This window comes from Syngnathoides biaculeatus, chromosome 12 (genome assembly GCF_019802595.1).
Source record: "Syngnathoides biaculeatus isolate LvHL_M chromosome 12, ASM1980259v1, whole genome shotgun sequence".
NCBI lineage: Eukaryota > Metazoa > Chordata > Actinopteri > Syngnathiformes > Syngnathidae > Syngnathoides > Syngnathoides biaculeatus.
In genome coordinates, this window is record NC_084651.1 from 5,086,797 (window position 1) to 5,111,615 (window position 24,819).

The window sequence follows — 24,819 nt, forward strand, 5'->3', positions numbered from 1 at the left end:
ACACTCGCCGCTTCCTCTTTGGCGTGAGCAGTTTAAAGGGCAAACACTTTGCTGAGCGGTGCTCGAGGCCAAATCCTGTTTTCGAAATGTGTGGTTATTACAACCTTACAAACGCCTCCTGCGTCGTCCTTTTACTCCGATTTTTTTTTTTCCTGCACTTGACCGCCCGCGTTTAAAGCGCCTTGTTTGGGGTTAGGATGGTGGGTGGAGGCGGGGGTAGGGGGTCGGGTGGGTGGACGAGGACAAACGCCACTTTCACACGGTTCTGTCGCCCCTACGGCTTTATCGAGGCGTTTTTGCGGCGGAAAATGCTTGACATACCAGAGAGGGAGAGTCGGTTGCGCCGTCTGAAGTGCTAATAATACTCCGCGGAGACCGTCAAACCTTGTATGCCTTTCCCCTCCTCGGCAAATTTAGCTCGCCGCCGCTGATGGCGAGTCGCTCCGCTGCTGCTGGGCGTCCAGACCGACGCGGTCATGACAGGCTGGCGGGCGAGCAGAGCAGCGGGGTGGGGGTGAGGGGGGGGGGTGCCCGGTGGCCACGTCGCCGCGCGGTTCGCTCGCTCCTCGTCGTCAAAACGTCAAACCCTCTCGTGTCACACAACCACGGCCAGGGCAGCCCCGCTCGCTCTCCTCGCTCCCTCCTGCCAGACACCGACCTTCTTCGGGCTCAGCCCGTGTCGAGCGCGTCGTCTCCGGGCTGGAGGGGAGGCGAGAAAACCAGACACGGATGCGAGCTGTCAGTCGGGCCCGGATCGGAAGGCGCATACGCGCCCGCGTCTGTGTGCGTGTGCTTGTCTCACTGCATTTGCACCCGCCTCTTCATCAAATTATAATATTGAGAGAATAAAGTTAGCATATTTTCCAGACGAAAAAAAGAGATAGAAACGCATGTATTTTTCCCGATGAAGTTATATATTTACCAAAATAAAGTTTGTTTCTAAATAAATTTAGAGATAAGTCTTGGGGAAAAATTTTCAAGAAAAAAAAATCTCTCTAGGGGGCCATATTTCAATATTATGATGATTACTGTTTGAATATTTGTAAAAAATAAATACTTAGCTAATGAAATTCTGAAATGATGCAATAAATACTGAAATTGTTTATATGTGGCCTGCCACTGACCGGCGACCAGTTCACGGTGTACCCTGCCTTTCGGCCTGAGCACTCTGGATTAGGCTTGAGTATGCTCACGACACGAGTGAGAATAAGCAGTACTGAAAATCAATGGCTGGGTAATTAAGTACATATTTAAATAATTCATTACATCTCGAAATAAATAACTTTACATTAAAATTAGTGCATCTTGGAACTAATACACAGTATAATACGTTAATTAAAAAAAACAAATTTTGTCATGACAATTGTTGATATTCATTTATGCATTTATTTATTCGTTTGTTTTGTTTTTGCGCTCTTTCCCCCTGGTGGTAGAACAAATACATGACCTCATCGGGTCGCATTCAATAGACGTCATTTACCGTCATGAGCGTGCGACAGTAAACCCGGAGCGAAGGGCACGTCTAACGTGATCCTCGGGAGCGTCGCTATAACTTTATGTTTTAACAGGCTTCAGAGTTCAGTTATGAGTGTCAGTCGTCACGCTTATTTGGGACGCTCGCCTCTCGTTTGAGGTGGCGTCGTGTTGAGGAAGAAGGCGACACAGAAATCAATTTACTGAGGGGGAATTTGTACCATCGACCTTCCTCGTTGCGGTTCACGGGTCATGTACAGTATGATACGTCGTAAGTACAGTGCAGTAAAATTCATTTTATTTAAAACTAACCGGGAACTCAAAAGTACTTTTAAAAAAATAATGCCTGGTTAATAGGACAATGGAGGCGAGTGCCAATAACCAATACATTAGCGATATACGTACGGTATGTCAGTTTATGTTTTCCATTTGGCAGGGATGCACGCAGTGGATTTGTGAGCATCCAGGATGACATCGGAGGCTGCCGCTGCTGTCTCCACACCTGCAGCCCTAAGCAGTACTCCAGCCAAGAGGGACCACTACTGGCTACGCTCATTTGTTGCTGGAGGTATTACCTGACATTATTATTGAGACGCTTCATGTAGAAGCACCACAATAGTAATTAAAAAAAAAAGTGCTTCCTGCTTAGCTCGACATTTCCTATTTTAAACAAAAAAGACTTGGCAGCACGGTGAGCTATTAGTTAGCACATATGACTGGTGGTGTTGGGAGCGTACCAGTATTGTTGTTGTTGCTGTCATCATGAGACAAATACGATTGTTGATATGGACATTGTTGAGCCTGTTGTTCTTTAGCCCACCCTCCACCCCAGTCGCTCAACCCCTCTCTCCTGTTTTCTCTCGCTATCGACCCTCTGTCACTCTACACTGTCTGTCCCTTGCTACCACTGTATTGGAGGGAAAAATGTAATAAATTTTAGTATTTTATGTCTGAAATATTTGTACGTTGGACAGGGTCTGAAAGTGCTTTGCAATTTACTGTGGACCACCAGTCCAAGGTGTCATCCGCTTCTTTCCTAAAGTCAGCTGGGTTAAGCTGCAGCTCACCCAGAATCCTCTGTTAAAGAAAATGGATGACGATGAAGTGAAGCTTCTGTTGGAGACATACTTTAAAAAGGGTTTCCACATGATGCCATGTCAATTCAGTACGAGGCTGACATAATTCATAAGACTTTTCAAAATTCTACAGTTATTTGTTGACAATGTTAGCACAGACGTGTCAGATATCTTGATGTTGTGATTCTGCCGACCAATTTCATTGCTTTCCCATTGCGCCGGCCAGTGCGGCATATAGCTTTCGCTACCATGACAACTTGGGGCGGAGCTAGGGTGTTGCAACAAGGCAAGCGGTGCCTACAAGCTTAGAATGTGAAGAGGGGTTAGGGGGGAAAAAATGCTCACAAAGACAGTAAAACTTTTTACATTTGTTGAGGGAGAACTTATTTTGCAAAAAGAATATATATATTTGCTTTATAAAAACAGGAATAACAGTTTTGGTACTTTTTTTTTGCTTCAATTCAGCAGACATTGTGCTGCTTCTTCTGGTGGTGGCCACCCGGGGGCAGTATAATACAGGATATGGATATGGTAACTCATTCCGTGTTTATCTTGCCATAGGTGTCGCAGGATGCTGTGCCAAGAGTACAATCGCTCCTCTAGACCGAGTAAAGATTCTGCTTCAGGCCCAGAATCCTCACTACAAGCACTTGGGTAAAGTGTCTATAAATAGTTTGATTCAATTTGTATTCCCCACGAATTCTATAATCACTTTTTTTTGGGCCTCTTTCTACGCAGGGGTGTTTTCTACTCTAAAAGCCGTGCCAAAAAAGGAAGGCTTCCGTGGCTTGTACAAGGGTAATGGGGCAATGATGGTGAGGATATTTCCTTATGGCGCAATCCAGTTCATGGCCTTTGACAATTATAAAAAGGTAGAGCACTTCCTCTATTTTGGAGTAAATCTTTCAAGAGGGCAAAATGCAGAACATGTGATGCACTTTGCCTTTCATGGCAATTCACACCACTAAATGCATTTTCATTTCCTCAACAGTTGCTCAGTAAACAACTCGGCATCTCTGGACACATTCACCGCCTTATGGCTGGATCCATGGCAGGTGGGCGAGAAAGAGATCTGTGGAAACTCCCTCAAATGGTTCATTCCATTGTAATAAATGCCGTGCCCACAGTTGGCATACATGCACACAAAACTTGATTCAAAGATATTCACCTATGTGGCTTTACCATAAGGCACACAGAGGTAACACCTGTAAAGCCGAAGTTTACACTGCAGTTTAAATATTTGCTGCTGTTTGGAGAATGCAACAAACAGTGATTTGTTCCAGAAGCTCGTCTCATCAATTCTTTTTTGTGCGCAGGCCGCTAATATTTTTGGTGACATGTAGTGGAATCGTGTTCGATTAAATTAATTGAAAATGTTTCTTGTGGTTGTTGTCAGGTATGACAGCGGTAATATGCACGTATCCACTGGACATGGTTCGAGCCAGACTGGCCTTCCAGGTGACTGGGGAGCACCGCTACACAGGAATTGCCAACGCCTTCCACACCATCTATTTGAAGGTGAGCTGCTGGTGGTTATGCGTATGAAAGATGGTTCTGAATATGTTGTCCCCTGCCTGTTCACACATTTTGCTGTTATTTTTTTGGTATTATGGCACAGGAGGGTGGATTCTTGGGCTTCTACAGGGGACTCACCCCAACCCTCATTGGAATGGCACCTTATGCAGGTGCATACTGTTATCAATACATTTTTGTGAATCTAGTCTACCTTCACCTGCAAAATGTGGAATAATGGGGACCAGATGGGAGCTCTGGGAATGTGGAAAATGTGTCTCGAGGCTGTACATATCATGGAGTGCTTTGAACTGGTTGAAGAATGTGTAATAAGCAACAAAAATCATCCGTATTTAAGATTAAGAAAATAACTTTGTCGCAGAATAACATTGTTCACCTGCCCAATGATTGTGATTTATTTATTTATTTTTTTAACTCCAGGTTTCTCTTTCTTCACCTTCGGGACCCTGAAAAGCCTCGGCTTGAAACATTTCCCGGAGACGCTGGGACGGCCGTCCTCTGACAACCCCGAGGTTCTGGTTCTAAAAACCAAAGTCAACCTGCTGTGCGGAGGAGTGGCCGGCGCCATCGCTCAGACAATATCGTAAGCAGGAGGAGAAGACTTCAACCTGATCTGTTGCCCAATGAGAGCTAAATATTCTTTTTTTTTTTTTTTTTTTGCGGTGCCTCCAGGTATCCTTTAGATGTGGCACGTCGAAGGATGCAGCTAGGATCTGTGCTTCCTGATTCGGACAAGTGTGGGTAAGTTAGGGTTAGGGTTTAGCGTTCAACCGTCTGAGCTTTATCAGAAATTGTGCTTTGACAAAATAAATGGAGCGTGATTTCCGGCCAATAAGCCGCAACTTTTTTCACCCGCCTTCAACCCTGCGGTTTATGCGGTGATGCGGCTAATTTGTGAATTTTTTTCTGACGGCCGCAAAGGGGCACCTGAGGGGAAAAGGTAAGAGTGAGACCGAATATATGTGCCAAGGAAGCGACTTTTACCGGTCCGGCCCTGTTAGCGCTGCGCTAGCGTGTTACTGCTGTGTCTCAGTCATTTTTACCAGTATGTTTTTTTTTTTTTTTTTTTTTTAACCGGCCCTGTTAGCGTGGTGTTAGCGTTAAACTCTCTCTGTACCTTCTTTCTTTGTAAATATCTCGTGTGTCGATGTGGGCACTTGTGGCTTTTACACGGCTGCGACCTATGTATGTACCAAATGGTATTTCCTTTACAAATGTACTAGGTGAGGCTTATAACCAGGTTCGCTCTGTAGGCCGGGAATTACGGTAATACTACCAAAAAGTATAATAGTACAGTATATTAGAGGCACCCTAACAAAAAGAAATGACACTACAGGATGAAAATCTGAATCTTACGAGAAGAACATATATTGTCATGAAAATTATAGTCGGTGGCTCCAGCTCCTGTTAGCCATTTACCACGTCGCTAGTTCAGTGTGAGTTTCTCCATCTTTGCAAGTGTACTCATTTTGTATTTGTGACTTTGACTCTTTGTCTATAAACAGCTGAAAGCTTATCAGTGACTGTGCCCCCCCCCCCCCCTGCCTATCTTGTGTACCCGATCAGCTCCCTGAAAAAGACGCTGTCCTACGTCTACAAGGAGTACGGCGTCAAGAATGGCTTGTACCGAGGCCTGTCGCTCAACTACATCCGCTGCGTCCCCTCTCAGGCTGTGGCCTTCACCACCTACGAGTTCATGAAGCAGCTGCTCCACCTAAACTAGAGGCCGCGTCGCTCATCTGCCTCTTGCTGACATTAATTGGTATGTCTTAAAAACCCCAAACTGAAACGCGGTCAATCCGTTAATGTAGTGCGATGTGGAGGCAGGAAAAGGAAAGCAAATATTGTTCTTCTCTCCCCTTCATTAGTTTTCGACAGTGCTATTTTGATTTAAAAGTTTCATTTTTTTCTATGACCTCACTCGTAACTCAAAACACTAGTATCTCAAATCATGCCTGCTTAGATTCTCAATCATCATTTCAACAAACGGGCCATTCAGTTGCCTTCGTTCAGCGTTTGCGGCTACAGTGGTACCTCTACTTACAAAATTCATTCTAGAAGTCTCTTCGTCATGTGAATTTTTCGTAAGTAGAAGCGCTTTTTACGTGGTAGCTAGCCTAATCCGTTCGAAGCCCTTTGTACCCCGCGCCAAAAATAAGCAATCAAAATACATAATGTAAAGAATAATCAAAATGATATTCACTTATCTTTGCTGCATCATGGGGGACGGAGGAGGAGGCAAATGCTTGACTGCTGAGTGAAAACATATGTTCAAATGGATGCACGCACACGCCTCAATTACACAAAAGTTTTTTTTCGGGGCCATGCTTAAGAAAGATGAATAAACTTGCAGTAAAAACAAACGAAAAACTCACAAAAAAGTTGTATTTAACCAACGTGCGCTAGCGTGTGATTCAGTGACACTCGAGTTTCCAAGGGAAACAAAAAGCATCATGGGTAAAGATTGATCTCCCACCTAGCCAGCTCTTTCGCACCGTTATCAAAGCAAGATATAGGATGTTTACGTTTGCTCGAATTTATGAACTGCGAAACTAGCACCTGTTTTTAACTTTCGGATCTTGAATTTTCCAAAGGCTGGCTTGTACCACAAAAAAACTTGTAAGTTGAAATACCACTGTAGTTTCTGTTTTCATTTCTACCATGTACATAACAGGCAGCTGGAAACAAGCATAAACAAACAACCGCATTTCTATCACCCCCCCCCCTAAAAAAATACACAAATTTCTTTGTATTTTTTTTAATGAGTTTGATACATTGAAATTTAAGTGTTGGCTTTGATTAGGGTTTACAGCTTTATAAATATAAGGGGTGTAGTAAAAGTACATTTTCCTTGTCTTACTTACAAACAGTATGCAGTTTTTACATTTTTTTTAATCTGCTCTAAAAAAAAATTCTGAGTTCTCATTTTGCCAAACTTTGAATGGAACAATATCAGATTTTTTTTGTTGTTGTTTTCAAGCACACAGATGTTTGTGTGCTCATAATCGCATAACCACTTGCAATTCCACAATCACAGTACAAATATTCATGCTTATGATTTTACTTGTTGATGTTCATATTTTGATGAATGTAGATCTGACATGTCCGGATTGGACGATCGTCCCAAAGAAGGGAGAAAGGAGGGAAATTTGCACTTTAACTGTTTACCTTTTTCTTCTGCTATTTATAATTTCAACTAAATGCTGCCACTGCTTACAGAAATGATGTGCTTTACATTTCTAGCCGAACATAGTCATGTAAATAAAATGATAGTCCGTGTCAGATTATTATTATTTTTTTTTATGTATAGCAACTTAAAAACCATGCCTTGACGCCAATTTTTAATGGCAAACCCTGGAAATTAACATTTTTTTCTTGGCCAGTGATAGGCCCATATTTTACATTACAAAAATCTTACATCACAAAACAAAAATGTCCCAAAAATTGATTCACGGGTTCATTATGTACTTTCTGCTAACTTGTGGAAGAGCATTGAATAATTCTACCTGTTGCTATGCATTGCTGGCATTATTTAAAAAAAAAAAAAAAGCATTTTCTAAGGTAAAGAGAGACCATCCATTTTCTATACTGCTTATCCTCACTTGGGACACGGGAATGCTGTAGCCTATCCCAGCTAACTGCAGGCGAGAGGCGAGGTACACCCTTAACCCAACGTGACAAATACGTGTCTGTTTTTTGTTAGAGTTGGCTGAGAATTTTCCTTTGTCCTCTTATGAGTGACAGCTGCACAGAATTTCATATTGATTGGTAAAATTGGTGTTGAGCGAGGGTCAAATTTTTATTCTCACTCTGTGTTGAAGGAGTTTAGAGAAGGGCCTTGTTGAAAACCTCAAAACTAAATACATTTTCACCAGAATGCACACACGTGCAAAAATTGGATTGATGAATTTTCAGGCATGTAGATTCCCTAAAAAGGCGATTCATTATCATCGAGAGATTAATAATGAACGGTGATTCCAGGGCGGCCATACGGGGCTGATACTTGAGCCTTAATTACATTTGTATAAATACATAAGGAAGTGCTTTGAATGCTGTTGTACGCGTCACGTTTTTCGGTCTTTTGTGAATATCTGATGACTTATCTCTATATACAGTTGAAGCCAGAAGTTTACCTGCGCTTTTTATTTTTTATGTCTCACTGTCTGAAGTCAAATCAGACAAAACCTCTCCTCTTTCAAGTCAGCCAGTATCACCACAATTATTTAATTTTGTTCAATAGCACGGTAATGAGAAAATTCCCGATATAATTTTGTATTTTCTTCAATGTCCAAAGTTTGTATTCGCCAAAAGGACTGTCTTAAAAGAACATGGGGAATCCCAGATGATGTCATGGCTTTGGAAGCTCCTGATAGGTTAATTGACGTGAGTTAATTGACTCACTGTAAACTTTTGGCTTCAACTGTATGAATCCGTTTAAAAGTGTACGTGTGTACATATACATTTTCTGTACCGATTTTCCTCATAAGGGTTTGTGTATATATGTGGTAATTGATTTATTGCAATTTGCAAATTAAAAAAAAGATTAAAATAATGTACTGTGAACTCACAGACTGCTCAGCTACTGAAATGGAGTGTTTAATTTTCCAAAAATTTTATATATGGTATTTTGTATTGGTATGTGCAGCTCTACTTGATCAAGATATGTTTAGAGGAGTTACTCAAAATGTTTTCAGTACTAACTGAACAAGAGTGGGGGGGGGGGCCTTTGGATGTACATATTTTATCCTCAATATTTGTGGCCTCTGTGCATTTTAATGAGCAGAACATTACATTAAAGGTCACCCTGTTAAATGCACACAAAGCTGTCTGCCTTCTTGCATGAAATCGGTCTAAATTAATTTCTCCCTCGTTGGGATCGTTTCGACTCAACTGGAGGTGATGGTCTTCGAAGTTCCACCTGCCTCAGCTGTATCACGGTTCATTGTTTCCCGCTTTGGGATCTTGCAGATTTCATTTATGGATTTTCAGAGTTGACATTTGAGTCTGTATTTGGTGTCGTATGCCCTTAGTGGAGTTAACACTGCTGGTATGTGTGCCCAACTCAAACAGCAGTAATAGTTGTTGTTCCAACAAAGCAGAGAAAATATATACCTGTTATTGTATGCTCTTTTTGTGTTTTGTGTGTTTATGTCCCATGAGTTAAAGCATGTTCCTCGTAACTGCGAGGCCAACATTCTGACAAGTTTCTCCGAGTGGCCACAAGTTAGGTAATTCGACTCTTCCAAGCTTTTCTGCATCCCACGCCGAGCTCTCCGCCTTCCAGCGCTGCAAAATACCTCCTCGTCTACATAGAGGCAACCAATCAGAGGAATGGGAGCCTCAACCAAATATGGACAAAGATGCAAAACTAATTCAAAACAAGTAGCTGTCAGTGGTGTGTTTATTTATTTTTTTTTAAATCAAATAAACACTTTTATAGTGCATGTTAGAGCGTCACTCTATGGAGGTCTAAATAGCCGAAATATGAGACCTTCAAAGAAAGAACGTGTTTGCTCTTATTTTGAAAAACTGCATGTGAGTGCGTAGCAACGGGTGTTTAGCAAAACTTCACGGAATGCAGATTAATTACTGTCCTTTTAATAAGATTTGTTTTAATGGGAATTTGTGTGAGGAGTTAAAATGTCTTTTTTTATTTGATATTTCTATATTGCGGATTTCTACTCCGGTTGGGTCTGGAATGTGTCACCCGATATAAATGGTGGTTCACTGTATGCAAGTGGTTGTCATCCCCCTGTAATGCAAAGGGACGAGTACTGTGCTGTGCTATTTGCATTTATGTCACTGGATGAGACTACACTGTCAGGCATTGTCCAGTGTTATATACTCATTTGCCTAGTAAATTTAATATCTCGTATGCGGAGTACTGTGCGAAAACCTACGCAGGGACGGGGAGAACATGCAAACTCCACACACAAGCAGGACCGGGATTTGAAGCTTGGTCCTCAGAACTGTGAGCCGGATTTGCTAACCAGTTTTAGACCGTGCCACCCACGTGAAGAATCATTGAATTGAAGTGTTCACGGTGTACACATAAGTGCAGTTTTATTGTTCAAACATCGGTGCAGAATGGTACAGTGCTACACAAGCAAAAAAAAAAAATCATTTTGATGAACAGTTAGGAGTAGTACGCTACACCATTTTGTTGTGAGTTAGTCTTTGTCATTCATGTTCGCGGTACTTGGCAAGCTAATTATTTATTTAGGTGGTACCTAGAATAAAAGTTTCTGAGACGAACTGGAATTGGTATTGGCTGGTCACACAGTTGTGCTACTTCTGGAAGTACTGTAGTTGCTTTCTATTGATTCAGCTGCAAATGGACACCGGGTGGCGCCATTGGGTCCCAATGATATCATTTATCATCCTACAAATTTCAACAAGAATTTGGTTTTTATTTTCCTCGTGCCAAACAGGCCTTAGCGACAAAGTAGTCGTGCGTTATGGGGGATTATTGTGCCTTATCGTGAGGCAAACAGGAGATTTTGATAAATTCCCTTCTGTTATTTGTAGTGAGATGGAAATTTACTAGAAATACAGTCAGATGGGCTGAGGTTTTAGAGGGGATAGACAAAGAGAATAAAACGGGACAGTATGGCAGAATTGTCTGGAACTGGACAAGTCGGGCCAGGACAGGAAGGGATTAGACAGAGTGGGGCAGGACTGCAGTGGACAGGACTGGATGTGATGTAGAAGTGGACAGGGAAGGCAGTACTACAGCCATTGAGGCAGAGATGCACCATGGACATAATATGACAGGACACAATGGGCAAGACCTGATACTTTTTGTCTTGCGTCATTAAAGATGAAGATGAAATTTGTTCTTGTCTTTTGAACGATGTCCTTCTGATGCTAACCGGGTTATGTAAGGAGGAACTTGGTAGGGGGCTATGAATACAGTGCAACTCGCTGGTGTGACGGTGATGCCATACACGTATGTTCTAACATTTGCCTAATAAATTTGACATCTCATAAGAAGCTTCAATTAAAATGTGTCTTATGTGTTGCTGTTAAGGTTTGTCAAGGGAAATGCATGTCATCAGGTTGAATGATGGAGGGCGTGCCACCGTTGTTCCCTCAGCGCACCGCCCAGCTCTGGTTTACAATTACACATTCTTGTGGCATTTGAGTAAGAGAAGTGAGGAAAAAAAAAAGTGAGAAGTGCTCATCAGGGACCTAGCAAACGTGACCACAGGACTAGGGTCGAAGTTGATGGGAGGTGGAATTGATATTTTCACACGGGAGAGAGTTTTTTTGGAGTGTTTCGATCAATGCTGTCGTACACAGTGACCATCGCCACGGGAAGCCAGTGGTTTGCAGGTACCGATGACTACATCTACATTACGCTGGTGGGCACCGAGCGCTGCAGTGAGAGGACTCTGCTGGACAAGCCTCTTTACGATGACTTTGAGAGGGGAGCGGTGAGTGAGTCTGCATGAAAATGTTTGACAAAAATGAACTGAAGCATCACAGTTGTATTGGGGAAAGACAAAGGTAGAATTGAAGTATTGGTGATGATGTTTCAAGCAACAGATTGCACACCTGTTTCAAGAAAATTGTTCATGCATTCATTATTCATGGAGTGGCATTGAAGAAAGAACACAACTGGTTGGAAATGATGCAATGGAATTGTTTTTGGGAAACAATTATGTGTGTTCGTGGTGTGGCAATCGTATAAATGGAATTGTTTTCCCATTAGTTGGTTGAAGTTATTGGATAGAGACCCAGTCCCAGAGCCTAGTGAACCAATTTAGGATTCATGTCAAATGTGTGGAACCAGGGCCAAGCGGTATGGACCTAGCGAGGCATGGAACATGGATAATAGAAGATATGGTCCATCATGGTCATTATAGAAGGGAGTAGAGTACGGGCCAATCTTGGAGATGTCATGGGAGAAGGGGGGGTCACCAGAGTCCAGGTAGGAGAAGAGTGGCGTATGGACCAAAGGGGCACATGGTTCATTTACCATGGGGATAAAATGGAATATGGACCAGTTTATTAGAGGTCATGGGACAAGTGTTAGCCAAAGTTAAGGTAGGACAGAGTGAAGTATAGACAGAGGGGGACATGGTTCATGGAGTACAGTATCATAAATCTGGTGTGCCTGGAAAAAAGTGGGAATGAGTGAAGTTTGAAGAAGACAACACAAGGAATATGAGAAGGGCAGCGTCACATTCGACCTCTCAGACGTGGGATTTTGGTCTATGACCCCCAAATGCGGCAGATTTTCTCAGATCTGCTTCTTTTACAATCAATGCTTTGTATGTGGATTGACCCCGCCTCTCTCAGGATGTGGGTAAATCATCTCTGTTAATGTAGTGAGTGTTCAACAATAGCTGTTCCTCCTCTTGGCCAAGCGCCAAAATGGCTTGACTACAAAGTCAATCAATTGTTTTTGATGTGAGGCGTTCTTAAGTGAACCAAGAACAACTGAATGTCCACCTGTCGAAGCCATCTCCACACCACACCTCCCATTTTCACAAGAAAAGCATTTATAAAAAAGAAAACTATAGTAATTGTGTGTGTCATCCACCAATAGCTCGTCCATTGGTTTTACCTGGTAGAAAAGTAATGTTTCGCAATCACCAGACCCTAATAGACACAGAACCCCTTTGGAAAGGCATCAAACCCTTACGTCTGCTGTTCAGCATCAGTTTTACTGGGCTGTGTCCAATCAAACCATGTGGAAAGCCTGTCATGCAGACGCTTGCACTCTTGGGACAAAGTTACCAGCCATTTGGAATGGCTCTGGGCCTAGACCCTCACTTTACGACCATTTTAACCCTTTGACTCCCTTTAACCACAGTACGGTGGCAATTCTTGAAGAACCATCTTCTTGACTTTACATGTAAAACACTCACCTTCGAGAACAGATGACGCAACAAGTGGCGATATGTTTTGTTTTTTCCCAAACCATAAAATTGATTTGCTCGCAGGTGGATTCCTACTTGGTGAAGGTAGACGAGAACCTGGGTGAGATTGTGTTGGTGAAGCTGGAGAAAAGGAAATACTGGGTTCAGGACGACTGGTACTGTAGGTACATCTCCATAAAGACCCCGGATGGTGACAATGTGGAGTTTCCATGCTACCGCTGGCTGGTCGGTGACAAGGAAGTGGTGCTGCGAGATGGGCAAGGTAGAGTGACAAACCGAGGGTCAGGTACACTCATTTCATACGCTCACACATTATCTCTTTGGTTTGTTAGGTCACCTGCCTCAGGATGATAAGACAACCCTGGTCAAGCAACACAGAAAAAACGAGCTGGAAATGAGGCAGAAAGCCTACAGGTATGCGTCATGTGACCGTCAAGTCGGTGACGGGGCACCAATAACCCTACCTTGTCGTAGCAACGTTATGTGGTTGCCATCTTTGGGAAGTGTTCTACTAAGTTACATAGCTGTTCTTATCTCAACTTGAACGCCCTGGAATTTCCGGATATTTTTAGCTGAAACCTGTCTGCCAATCGGGGGAGGAGTATATCATGTACCAGAGAAAAACAAAGTGGTCGAGGTGATGTGTTGAGGAATTATGCTGTTTTACTCTAATTTGACTAGATTTTCAATTGAAAAAAAAAACAAAAAACGTTTCCCTAGGGAGAATTCACCCTCAAACCTATTTCCTGATTTTCAAAACTTGCATTCAAATTCACAACTTTTGGGGGAACATTGTCATGTTACCACTTGTAGATGGATGGAGTGGCAGCAAGGCTTTCCGATGAGCATCGATGCCAAGAGACACCAGGATTTGCCCCGAGACATCCAGTTTGACAGTGAGAAAGGAGTGGATTTCGTACTGAATTACAGCAAAGCGTATGTATTGCCTCCACTTACTCATTTGTAAAACGGACCCCACCCTACGAGAAAACCAGTATAGTGTGATTGAAGTCACTTGGGGAAAAGTATATCATTGTGTATCTTTCGTGAAAAAAAAAAAAAATACCGCCCACAATTGTCTCAGCTTGTGTTACACACAGTGAATTGACCCCTCCGTACAGGGCACTTAACCACGCCTCCTGAAGTTACGTCACCCCACGTGTGCTAACCTCAGACAAACAATTAGCAAAAAGGGCGGCGAAGAAAAGACTAGAGCGAAATTGTCCGATTTACCAGCTGATTTCTCACTCGCATTCTTAGCGAATGGTGAAATATCGTCGAAAAGCAGACAGCGGGGCTTCAAGTATTTCAGCGAGGGGTATTTCAAAGGTATTTCCATGCATATCGACGGAGAAACCATCGATATTAGCGCGAGATCTTTCCGGAGTCAGAGGAAGACCGAGAAGCCACATAATATAATATAGTATAACCCAAAGACGAATTCGTCATTGACACTTTCCTATTTTCGTGTTACCTATCACACTTGTGTGCAGAATCTGTACAGCCGTTTGTGAACCGCCGTATGAAGGAAAAGAAGAAGGCGAGGCTTGATTTACGAGTTGTTTCTCTCGTTTTCTTTGTGTAACGTCACGCGCTCCCCTCAATAATTATTCTTGAATTAGTGCCGAACCTACGTAAGTCCCGACCGAGTACGACAATCACTACTTTAGTGTCCTCAAACATCCTTCCTTTAGTCTTGGTGTCTCGGTGCACGTCGAAGGTTTTTAGGACTGCTAGTCCAGTTTAGCTTAGCTCAGCTCACCGCCAACAAAGCGACACGTTTGTGCAGTCAGATCATCGCAAAATATCGCTCAAGACAGATCAAGTGTGTCAATCATTCACACGTAGCTATGTTATGCAAGCGAAGAACTGCTAATTCATTTATATGAGACATGTATTGAAAATCAAATATAGGGCTTACCTTCGAGCAAACATATCTGTTCCGGTCGATGGATTTAGTTGATCATGCGGTCTTCCTCAAAGTTTTATCCATCAAAGACATTTTTCGTACTCTGTCTTCTGTTCCGGTTGATTTTAGATGGATTCAGTTGATGATGCCGTCTTCCACAAAGTTTGATCCATCCAAGACATTTTTCGTACTGGGTCTTCGAATTTGGAAAGGGTACGAATTGAACTCCACCAACTAGCCTTTCAGGATACCTGTCGTCTCCATTACAAAGTCCGTGACTACACCTCTTAACCATATCTATTGATAAAGAACCCAAATACGCGATAAAACGCTAACAAAAGCTATACTGGACCATGCAACGTTGTCTGAGGGAACGGCGGGTGCAAAAAAAGGGGCGTGGTTTATGCAGATCTCTGGCCTCTGATTGGTCAGCGACGCGGATGACGCAATTTCTACGGAGGGGTCAATTGTCTCAGCTTGTGTTGCACACAGTGAATTGATGCAAAACTTGAATTTCCAGAATCGAGAACCTTTTTGTGAACCACCTCATGCACATGTTCCAGTCGTCCTGGAGCGACTTTGACGATTTTGAGAGGATCTTTTGGAGAATCAAAAACACAATCTCAGGTCAGCCTCAAACCGGTCCTTTCATTGAGCTCCTTTGAATCGGTCACATGTTGTATAAACGCTTACACTTCAGAGTACGTGATGCAACACTGGAAAGAAGATTTCATGTTCGGGTACCAATTCCTGAACGGCTGCAATCCTGTCGTCATCCAAAAGCTCACCAAACTTCCCGACAAGTTTCCCGTCACCAATGAGATGGTCGCTGTCAGTCTGGAGAGAGCGTTGACTCTGGAGGAGGAAGTTAAGGTAGACCAAAAAAAAAATCTCTGCTGAGCATTTACGGTCATCTCTGGGCTACAGAGCGTACCTGTTTATAAGCCTCACCCAGTACATTTGTAAAGGAAATACTATTTGGTAAATACATAATCCCCACCTGTGTAAAAGCTGCAAGTGCCCTCATTGAAACACGAGATTTTACAAAGAAAGACGGTACAAGGTTCAAGTTTTGGTTCAAGTTCAAAGTTTTGAAAGTGTTAATACCTTAGCTTAGCTTAACATAGCAACAACACGGTAGCACAAACAAGGCTGTTAAAAAAAAAAAAACTGCCATGGTAGCGACACAGGAGAAACACCGTAGCACAGCACTAACAGGGCCGGTTTAAAAAAAAAACATACCTAAATAGCTGAGACACGGCAGTAACACGGCAGCAACACGAGCTCCGAGCTAACGGCCAGTTTTTAAAAAAAATATACCTGTAAAAATCACTGAGACACAGGAGTAACACAGCAGCAAGACACTACCACAGCGCTAACGCTAGCGCATCGCTAACAGGGCCGGTCAAAAAAAAAATATATATATACCGGTAAAAGTCCCTTCCTCGCCACTTTGATTCCACCGTCTCACTCTTACCTTTTCCGCTCGAGTGCGGCCGTCAGAAAAAATGCACAAATTAGCCGCATCGCCGCATAAGCCGCAGGGTTGAAAGTGTGTGGAAAAAATGTGCGGCTCATAGGCCGGAAATTACGGCTGCAGATCACTTTAGTGCCAACAATGTCCTGATTTTTTTTTTTTTTTTTTTTTTTTAAGTCATTTTCTTTTCATCATGCAATGTTCTGCTTCCAGGCAGGTAACATCTACGCGGTGGACTACGAAGTGTTGGACGGCATTAAACCAAACTGTACAGATCCGTGCACCCTGCAGTACTTGGCGGCTCCCATCTGTCTTCTGTACAAGAACACGCGCAACAAGATTCTGCCTATAGCCATACAGGTACAGCGGTATGAGCCATGAACAATAGTTTCCCTCCTTGCCTACAGGGGTGAGAAAGTAATTCTATTTTAATTACTGTAGAACCTCATCTAATCTTTTATTTTAGTGTGAGTATAAGAAAGCAGTCTCTCTCTCTTTCTCTCTCTCTCTCTCTTCTCTCTCTCTCTCTCTCTTTCTTTCTCTCTCTTTCTCTCTCTCTCTTTTTCTCTCACATACATGATTGACGTTACGGTACACAAGGGCCCAGAATGCTACAAAGCCAGTGCAAATAATATCCATGTAGAATTAACTCAATATGCTACATACAGTATAAAAAGTATGAATTGAATGTGCAATATCGGAAATCAGTTGTTTTTTTTTTTTTTTTAACGCTCTACTTCTACTTAAGTACGGCATGTGAGTACTTTTCAAACGTCGGTGAAGCAAACCTTTGGTTGTGTCGCACCTTGCATACTTGAAAAGTGACGCAAAGTGCTTCAGGGGGCAAATGGTGCAAGACACAAGCGTGAAACGCAGTCTCGGAGCCCTTGCCGGGATTCGTATGGGTACGGGAATTTCTGGAATATCATGGAAAGAAACGTTGCCTTTTCTAGGTCTTGGAAAGTCCTTAAATAAAAAATATTCCACCTTGGCACAGCCTGATCGAGGATGAAAGCGCAGAATATACAGTGCATAAATAGCTGATTCTATATTTTAAATATAGGCAACATAACATTAACTTTAGATGAAAAAATATGTTCAACATGTGATTATCATTTATATTTTTATTAAACATAAATTTCACAGTCATTATAATGCGCCTACTACATTGATAAGCTTTGGCACTTACTATTAAGTGAAAACATACGACCATATAGCTAAAATATTGCTGTCTACCACAATCGGTCAATCCAATATTAGTCATGGAATTTTGTATTTCATACTTGCAAAGTCATGGAAAATTCTTGGAATTTTGATTCTCTGGAAGTGTATGAACCCTGCCTTGCGACACTCAAGATCCTTGAGTCCAAGTAGACGGAAACAAAAAAAAGATTGAATGGATAACAAATCAAGACATGACTGAGCCGAGTGGAGTGAAACGGTGCCAAAAGATAAAGCTGCGGGCTGACTCCAACCCCAGTGAGGAAACACTGGAACATTAAAACCAAAAGAAGAATCAAGCAGGACTACAACATAAGACACAGAAGTGCATAAATAAATAGCAATTCAACATAACTCTAACAATTATTTTGAAAAAATGTACAAGAAATAAAAGTTACTGACCGATAAGAAGTGAACGATAAAACTTTGCTAACCTAAAAGTAAACACAATCCTATATAAAATTACAAGTAAATATTTACATTAATTAGATATTAACAAGCGAGTCGTAATCAGTTAAAAAAACCAGCCTTAATTTGTGCTTCTTGAGCCTGCTTTGAAAAATATCACCGGTCTTTGCTGCTTTTGCTTCCTCGGCATGTCTCCCAGTTGGGTCAGACTCCTGGCGAGGACAACCCCATCTTCCTGCCCACGGACGGCGAGTACGACTGGCTCCTGGCGAAGATTTGGGTGCGATCGGCCGACTTCCAGCACCACCAGACGGTCACGCACCTGCTCAGGACGCACCTGATCTCGGAGATGTTTGGTGTCGCCATGTTCAGGCAGCTACCCGCCGTCCACCCGGTATACAAGGTCAGACCCTCGCTCACGAATTTATTGCTAAGCTCGACGGTGTCTAAACGGGTCACCGATGGGCTCCTTCGCAGCTCCTCATTCCACACGTCCGTTTCACCATCGCCATCAACACCAAGGCCAGAGAGCAGCTCATCTGCGAGTGTGGAATCTTTGACAAGGTAAGCGTAGTGTGTGGAAGACCCTCCTCAACCCGCCTCGTTTTTGCGCCTGCAGAAGACCTCACGCATGTATATATGGAAGTCGATTAGTGCAGTGATTTCCAACCTTTACAGAGCCAAGGCACATATTTTACAATTGAAAAATCGCACGGCACACCAACAAAAGTAAATGTCACCAAAAATGGATCAATTAATTACTGTATGTAATTCCTGCCATCTAATAGAAGAGGATTTTTTTGTTCTGTCTGTCATTGTGCCTCACTGGCATAAATCGATGAATAAAGATACATTATTTCTTGGAATAAATGGTTTATTTTTAGCAATTACACAATATTGGATAACTTCCCACGGCACACCTGAAGAGCACTCACAGCACTCTAATGTGCCCTGGCACACTGGATTAGTGCCACTGGGAATTGAATTTGAAATGTAACGTGATCACATTTTCAGTAGTTGCTACAATTTGCTGTCTAAAATTCAACCGGCTACAATTCGCTGTCTAAAATTCACCGTCTGTGCCACCAGGCCCAACCCCCAGCCAATCGCAGTTACCCTTTCTTAGTCACGTGACATCACATACTAAGAAAGCGAAACTGGATCGGCTGGCTGTTCGGTTCTGACCTGAAGTAGCCCTGCCTGGTGGCCCAGACGGTGAATTTCAGACAGCGAATTGTAGCCAGTTGAATTGTTAACATTGAAAAGTTACACTGAAATACAACTATTGAAAATGTGATCACTTTACATTTCAAATTCAAATCCTGGTGGCACTAATCTACTTCTATAGGTATGCAGCTGGTGTGAAGGACAATTTTTGACAGAAGAAACTAGAGATTTTCCACAAGGGACTTGAACCGTCACAAGAGGAAGCAGCACTGCCCTTCAGTGCGGTATTTAGTCAACACCAATTATTTGCTACAAGTGTAGTGGTATTATTTTGCAGCGCAAGAAGGCACGTTAAAGGTCTAGTGTCTTCCCTATAGACATTCTAAAATAGATATTGAAATGAAAAATACATATATAAGATTATTCACTTCAATGTCTACAAGAAAAAAATAAATATGAGCGGAGAGCGCGTCATCCATGCGCTAAGTTGCGGAAGTCTCATTCGACATGCAAGTGGTCGCCATATTGGCTGCGTCTCCTGCCCGTGACATCACACCCGGACACTCGCCATTGAAAACACACTGTGGCCCCTACGTTAGGACATGCCCCTTCAGACACGGAAGCTCGTTTCGAAGAAAACATCTCACAACCGAGTGAAGTGTCCGGAGCAATATTACCCTATTGTTTGGAGCCATATTTAGATCCCTCGAGAGGATTTTTATGGCGGGAGTTACAAAAAGCTGTATACGTCAAAATCATGTTTTGTGGTGAAAAAACACATGGGTCCATGTCGGCTGCCTTTTTTTCATTAATAACATACTAAAAATCATGCATTTCATGACAGTGGCACGTTAAGCTAACCTTCGTATTGACTGGGTTTCAATTGATTGCTTTAGATTCCTGGCCTTATGGCGCTGTTTATTACAATACATACAATAACTATACGATCATTTCCCAGAAAAGGCAAAAACTTTGAGGTGTCCTGTTGTTGTCAATTCTGCGCCATTGCCGGTCTGTAAGAGTTTTGACATGATGCTGAAATCCTCAGTGTCGTCAAAAAGGTTGCCGGTCTTAAAGAACAAGTGCGTGTGTTTCCTCTGGCCTTGAAGGCAAACGCCACGGGCGGAGGTGGTCACGTGCAGCTGGTTCGGAAGGCCACGAAAGCCCTGACCTTCAGGTCTCTCTGCTTCCCCGACATGATCAAAGCTCGGGGAGTGGACAGCGCGCAGGACCTGCCCACCTACTTCTACAGAGATGATGGCTACAAGGTGTGGGAGGCCACCAAGAGGTGAGGACTGGACTGAGTTTTGACTTTCAATCAAATGTCACTCCATATTGGTTTTGCCTTGAAGTGACGTGGCGAGTTTTGCCCTGGAAAAACGCTTATGGAGTTAACAGGACAGCGCTTATTTCATGCGCTGGGTAGGTTAAAAATGATATTGGAGACATTGCATAACAGATCTATATCTGATTGAAGGGGGGATAAAAAAGCTACTTGTATATACATGCATTGGAAGCAGTGAAGACAGCGGAAAACAGTGTGAAATAAAAAAAAATGACTCTTCTGAATACATTAGGAAATTGAACACAATTTTATAGAACATTTAAGGGATTTATTAAAAACAAAAACAGATCTCCAAAACACATCTGGGAAACTGCGTTATGGTCCGATGAAACTGATTTTTTTTTGGGGGGGGCTATAATTCCAAAGAACACCACAGTACCAGACGTAGGGGCTGTTTTGCTTCAGTAGGAAGTTTGCCGTGTGGTGGAGGGAATCAAACGGTTTCAAATCCCAGTCAACGTTAGCACAAAATCGGCTACTACGTACTTCTAACTTTATTTGGTGCTTATCAGAGGCTCAGTGACACGGCCACACTCTCAATTTCTGACTAAATAGCTGTTGCTAAGTAATTGTGACTGAAAAAAACTACTAGAAAATCAGAGTTTTATTTTTTTTGACATGTGAAATAATGGCATTGACGGTCTGAGCGCTCCCCCGTGCTGAAAAGTCTCCTTGTGAGGAATGCGCATGCGTTCCTAACAGGGGAACTCTGGGTACGTAATAGAGGCTTACTGGGAAATCTCCCGGTCTCATAGTTCCCCTTCTTCTACCTAGAGGGAGCTAACATATGTTATAACCTAACCTTAAAACGAAAGTTGATTAAAAAAGATATACACGTACGTTCGCCGTGTTCGTCTTTCTGAGACGTCCATAGCAAACGTGAACGCTCGGCGACACGTTGTCGAATGGCCCATGTTGAAGCATGGATGGGGATGTTTCAGACTGGCCGGACGTTTACAAAATTTACGCGCATGTGCGTTACTCACAAAGAGACTTTGCAGCACCGGGAGCGCTCAGACTGGCATATGATTGATTCATTTTGAACACGCCCACATTGGCAGTTAAAGTGAGTGTGCAGGCTTGCCCGACCACATTATCGCAATTATTTTTTACCTACCCACTCAATTTTTTTCCCCCAAACAGTTTATGGGTGTGGGGGGATGAAATTATCATGATCATGTTTTTTTTTTTTTTTTTTATTGGATAAATCTTCCATTTGAACAGGGGTGTGTAGACTTTTTCCATCCACTGTGTTTATTCTCCTCCATAGTGGATCTGTTCCGTCTTTTTTTTTTTGCAGCTTTATTTCCGACGTGGTCTCTATTTACTACACAAGCAACGAAAAGGTCCAGGGAGATGTGGAAATCCAGGCGTTCGTCAAAGACGTGCGCACCTGTGGCATGCAAGACTTTGATTCCTGCGGTAAGTGAAGCCGAATCAAATCTCGAGGTGAAAGGCACACATTGGCAACAAAAGCGGGTCAGATGTTAGGAAACGGGCCTTTTCCTGCATTTGGCCACGGCATCCGGTCGCTTTACGCAAGCTTACGTCGCTAATGTGCGTGTTTGTCAATCCTTGGCAGAGTTTCCCAAGGCGCTGAAATCCCGCGAAGAGCTGATCGAGTACTTGACCGTCATCGTGTTCACGGCATCGGCGCAACACGCAGCCGTCAACTTTGGACAAGTACGTGATGACGGCAATACCCCCCCTCCCGCCCCCGAAAAAAAAAAAAAAAAAAAAAAAAACCTTTTCTGTTCATCACATCCGTTTTACACCAGTGTTGAATTTAGCAAGTTTTATCTGTCGTCTACACAACCGGAACAACTTTGTCTTACCAATGAAATGTTACACAACATGAAAGCGCAAAGCTGACTTTTTATTTATAATTATTACTATCTAATGTGATTCAACCAGAATGTGCATCATTTGACAAATGTTTTATCTTCCATGATAGGGAACATTATCATTTATTATTGTAGTCTTTAACAACTATAATATTGTGAAATATTGGACAATTTAATCACAAATATATTGATTGATGAAAGCCTTATTTTCTGTAAAATTCTGTAAAACGCTAGCGCCGTGCTAATGCTAACAGGGCCGGTTTTCATAAAACGGTTAAAATAAAACTTACCGGTAAATATGACTGAGACATGACAGTAACACAGCAGCAAGATGCTAGCCCAGCGCTAACGCTACCACAGTGCTAACCCGAGCACAGCGCTAACTCTAGCACAGCCCTATTGCTAGCACAGCGGTAATGTTAGCACAGCGCTAAAGTTAGCGCAGCGCTAACAGGACCGGTAAAAGTCACTTCCTCGGCACATGTATTCCACTGGTCTCATTCTTACCTTTTCCGCTCGAGTGCCCCCTTCGGGTCGTTAGGAAAAAAAAGCACAAATTAGCCGCTTCAGCGCATAAACACCAGGGTTGAAAGCGTGTGAAAAAAGTTGCAGCTTGTAGGCCGGAAATTATGGTACTAATAATAATACTGAATAAGTTATTATTTAAAAAAAAAAAAATCATACATATTTTTGTATCCTTTCCAGTGTGTGCTCTTTTTAACCAAACATTCACTTCATTGTTACGTGATTAAGTACGACTGGTGTTCCTGGATTCCCAACGCTCCGTCCACCATGCGAAAGCCCCCCCCTAAGGAGAAGGGTTTGGCCAACGTGAACCTGATCATCGACAGCCTCCCGGACCGAGGACGCTCCAGCTGGCACCTGGGAGCCGTCTGGGCCCTCAGCCAGTACCAGGAAAATGAGGTACCATAATTTCCGACCTACAGAGCGCACCTGCTTATAAGCCTCACCCACTACATTTGTAAGGGAAATACTATTTGGTACATACATAAGCCGCACCTGTGTAAAAGCCGCAAGTGCCCACATTGAATCGCAAAATATTTACAAACAAAGACGGTACACAGAAAGAGTTTTCAAAGTTTTAAAACCTTAGATTAACTTAACGTAGTAACAACACGGTAGCACGAACAGGGCTGGTTAAAAAATAGGAAACAAACAGCCAAGGCAGCTACACAATAGCGACACAATAGTACAGCACGAACAGAACCGGTATAAAATAAAAAAAAAAAAAAAAACTAAATCGCGGAGACGCGGCAGAAACATAAAACATACCAGTAAAAGTCACTTCCTCAGCACATATATTCCACTGGTCTCACGCTTACCTTTTCTGCTCGAGTGCTCTCTTGGGGCCATTAGAAAAAATGCACAAATTAGCCGCATCGCCGCATAAACAGCAGGGTTGAAAACGTGTGAAAAAAGTCGTGGCTTATAGGCCGGAAATTATGGTAGTTATTTGGGGGCTGAAGACAAAGCGACTCACGGGGCCTCCCACGTCTGTGCACTGCAAATATTTTGAACATTACTGCTTATCATCCGCTTAGAAAGGGTCAATTTGTCACCCTCCTCTCCATATGTACTGCATCCTTCTCAGCCGACACTGACAGCAGCGCTACTGCGACCGTTGTCGCTCGCGTGGAAAAAGGTTGAAATTTTTGGGTAGTTTCAACGAAAAACTTTTTCCTCTCACCTCTTCCTCTTCGCCACCCCACCGGGGGAACTTCCCCATCCTTACAACCGCGCCAACTAGTTTTGCTACAAGTCCGTGCACCCCCGGCAGGAAGACGGAGTAGTACTAGTGGGGCAGTCTAAATGATCATCATGATTTTTAAGTGTTAAAAAAGAGCAAAAACGATCATAATAATCATAAATAACTCTTTATTGTTCAGTTTTTGTGAGATGTTTGGGGGCCCCTTAAAAATGCCGGGGAGCCTGGAAATTGCCTGAATTTTCCCAATGCTCAGTCTTGACTGAAATAATACCCAGCAGATTCAGATAAGATGAATATTTTTTGCAAAAAAAAAAAAGAACAATAACCATCCAGTAAAAGGCATCTTTCACGGCGGCAGTTCAAATAATACTTTGTATACACACCCCATTTATGCGCCATTGTTTTATCCCATTTTTATTTAATAAAGCAGGAACTACACCCCCCCAAAGAACAATAACTGTCCCCCCCTCCACAGCTCTACTTGGGCATGTACCCCGACGAGCACTTCACCGAGAAGCCAGTGAAGGCGGCGATGGAGAAATTCAGGAAGAGCCTGGCGGAGATCAGCAGCGCCATCAAGACGAGGAACCAGGGCAAGAAACTGCCCTACGACAACATGTCCCCCGACAAGATACCCAATAGTGTCGCTGTTTGAGGGATACGCGCTCATTAATTTTGTGTACAAACGTTTGCTCACGCGGTGCGTCGTATTTTCACAGAAGCAGACAATAAAAAAAACTTAGCATGTC

The 24,819-nt window shown here is 42.8% G+C and overlaps 3 protein-coding genes across 10 annotated transcripts in view; 2 read left to right on the forward strand and 1 right to left on the reverse strand.

Annotated features, from left to right (window-relative positions):
- The window catches only part of tet1 (tet methylcytosine dioxygenase 1), a 41,230-nt gene extending 40,249 nt beyond the window's left edge, over nucleotides 1-981 (reverse strand). For both annotated transcript variants that reach the window (XM_061836338.1, XM_061836337.1), the window contains exon 1: nucleotides 322-981. The gene's annotated coding sequence lies outside the window, so the exon portion shown is untranslated. The remainder of the gene's footprint in view (nucleotides 1-321) is intronic.
- slc25a16 (solute carrier family 25 member 16) overlaps nucleotides 1-13,172 on the forward strand; it is a 34,389-nt gene extending 21,217 nt beyond the window's left edge. For 5 of the 7 annotated variants that reach the window (XM_061836346.1, XM_061836347.1, XM_061836349.1 and 2 more), the window contains 9 exons: nucleotides 1,910-2,041; nucleotides 3,111-3,203; nucleotides 3,288-3,421; nucleotides 3,541-3,604; nucleotides 3,946-4,067; nucleotides 4,168-4,234; nucleotides 4,503-4,665; nucleotides 4,755-4,823; nucleotides 5,649-7,657. In XM_061836346.1, coding sequence (XP_061692330.1) covers nucleotides 1,942-2,041; nucleotides 3,111-3,203; nucleotides 3,288-3,421; nucleotides 3,541-3,604; nucleotides 3,946-4,067; nucleotides 4,168-4,234; nucleotides 4,503-4,665; nucleotides 4,755-4,823; nucleotides 5,649-5,805 — 969 coding nt within the window. In that variant the 5' untranslated portion in view covers nucleotides 1,910-1,941 and the 3' untranslated portion in view covers nucleotides 5,806-7,657. Of the gene's footprint in view, nucleotides 1-1,486; nucleotides 1,745-1,909; nucleotides 2,042-3,110; nucleotides 3,204-3,287; nucleotides 3,422-3,540; nucleotides 3,605-3,945; nucleotides 4,068-4,167; nucleotides 4,235-4,502; nucleotides 4,666-4,754; nucleotides 4,824-5,648; nucleotides 7,658-13,033 lie in introns of those variants that run through there. The other 2 variants (XM_061836345.1, XM_061836348.1) reach the window with 2 other exon arrangements.
- Nucleotides 11,254-24,819, forward strand: alox5a (arachidonate 5-lipoxygenase a). The gene is made up of 14 exons (XM_061836341.1): nucleotides 11,254-11,518; nucleotides 13,034-13,232; nucleotides 13,303-13,384; nucleotides 13,784-13,906; nucleotides 15,400-15,506; nucleotides 15,580-15,752; nucleotides 16,570-16,716; nucleotides 18,185-18,388; nucleotides 18,463-18,549; nucleotides 20,262-20,440; nucleotides 21,798-21,919; nucleotides 22,080-22,180; nucleotides 23,095-23,265; nucleotides 24,546-24,819. The coding sequence occupies exons 1-14, from the start codon at nucleotides 11,369-11,371 to the stop codon at nucleotides 24,723-24,725; spliced, it is 2,025 nt and encodes a 674-aa protein (XP_061692325.1). The 5' UTR covers nucleotides 11,254-11,368; the 3' UTR covers nucleotides 24,726-24,819.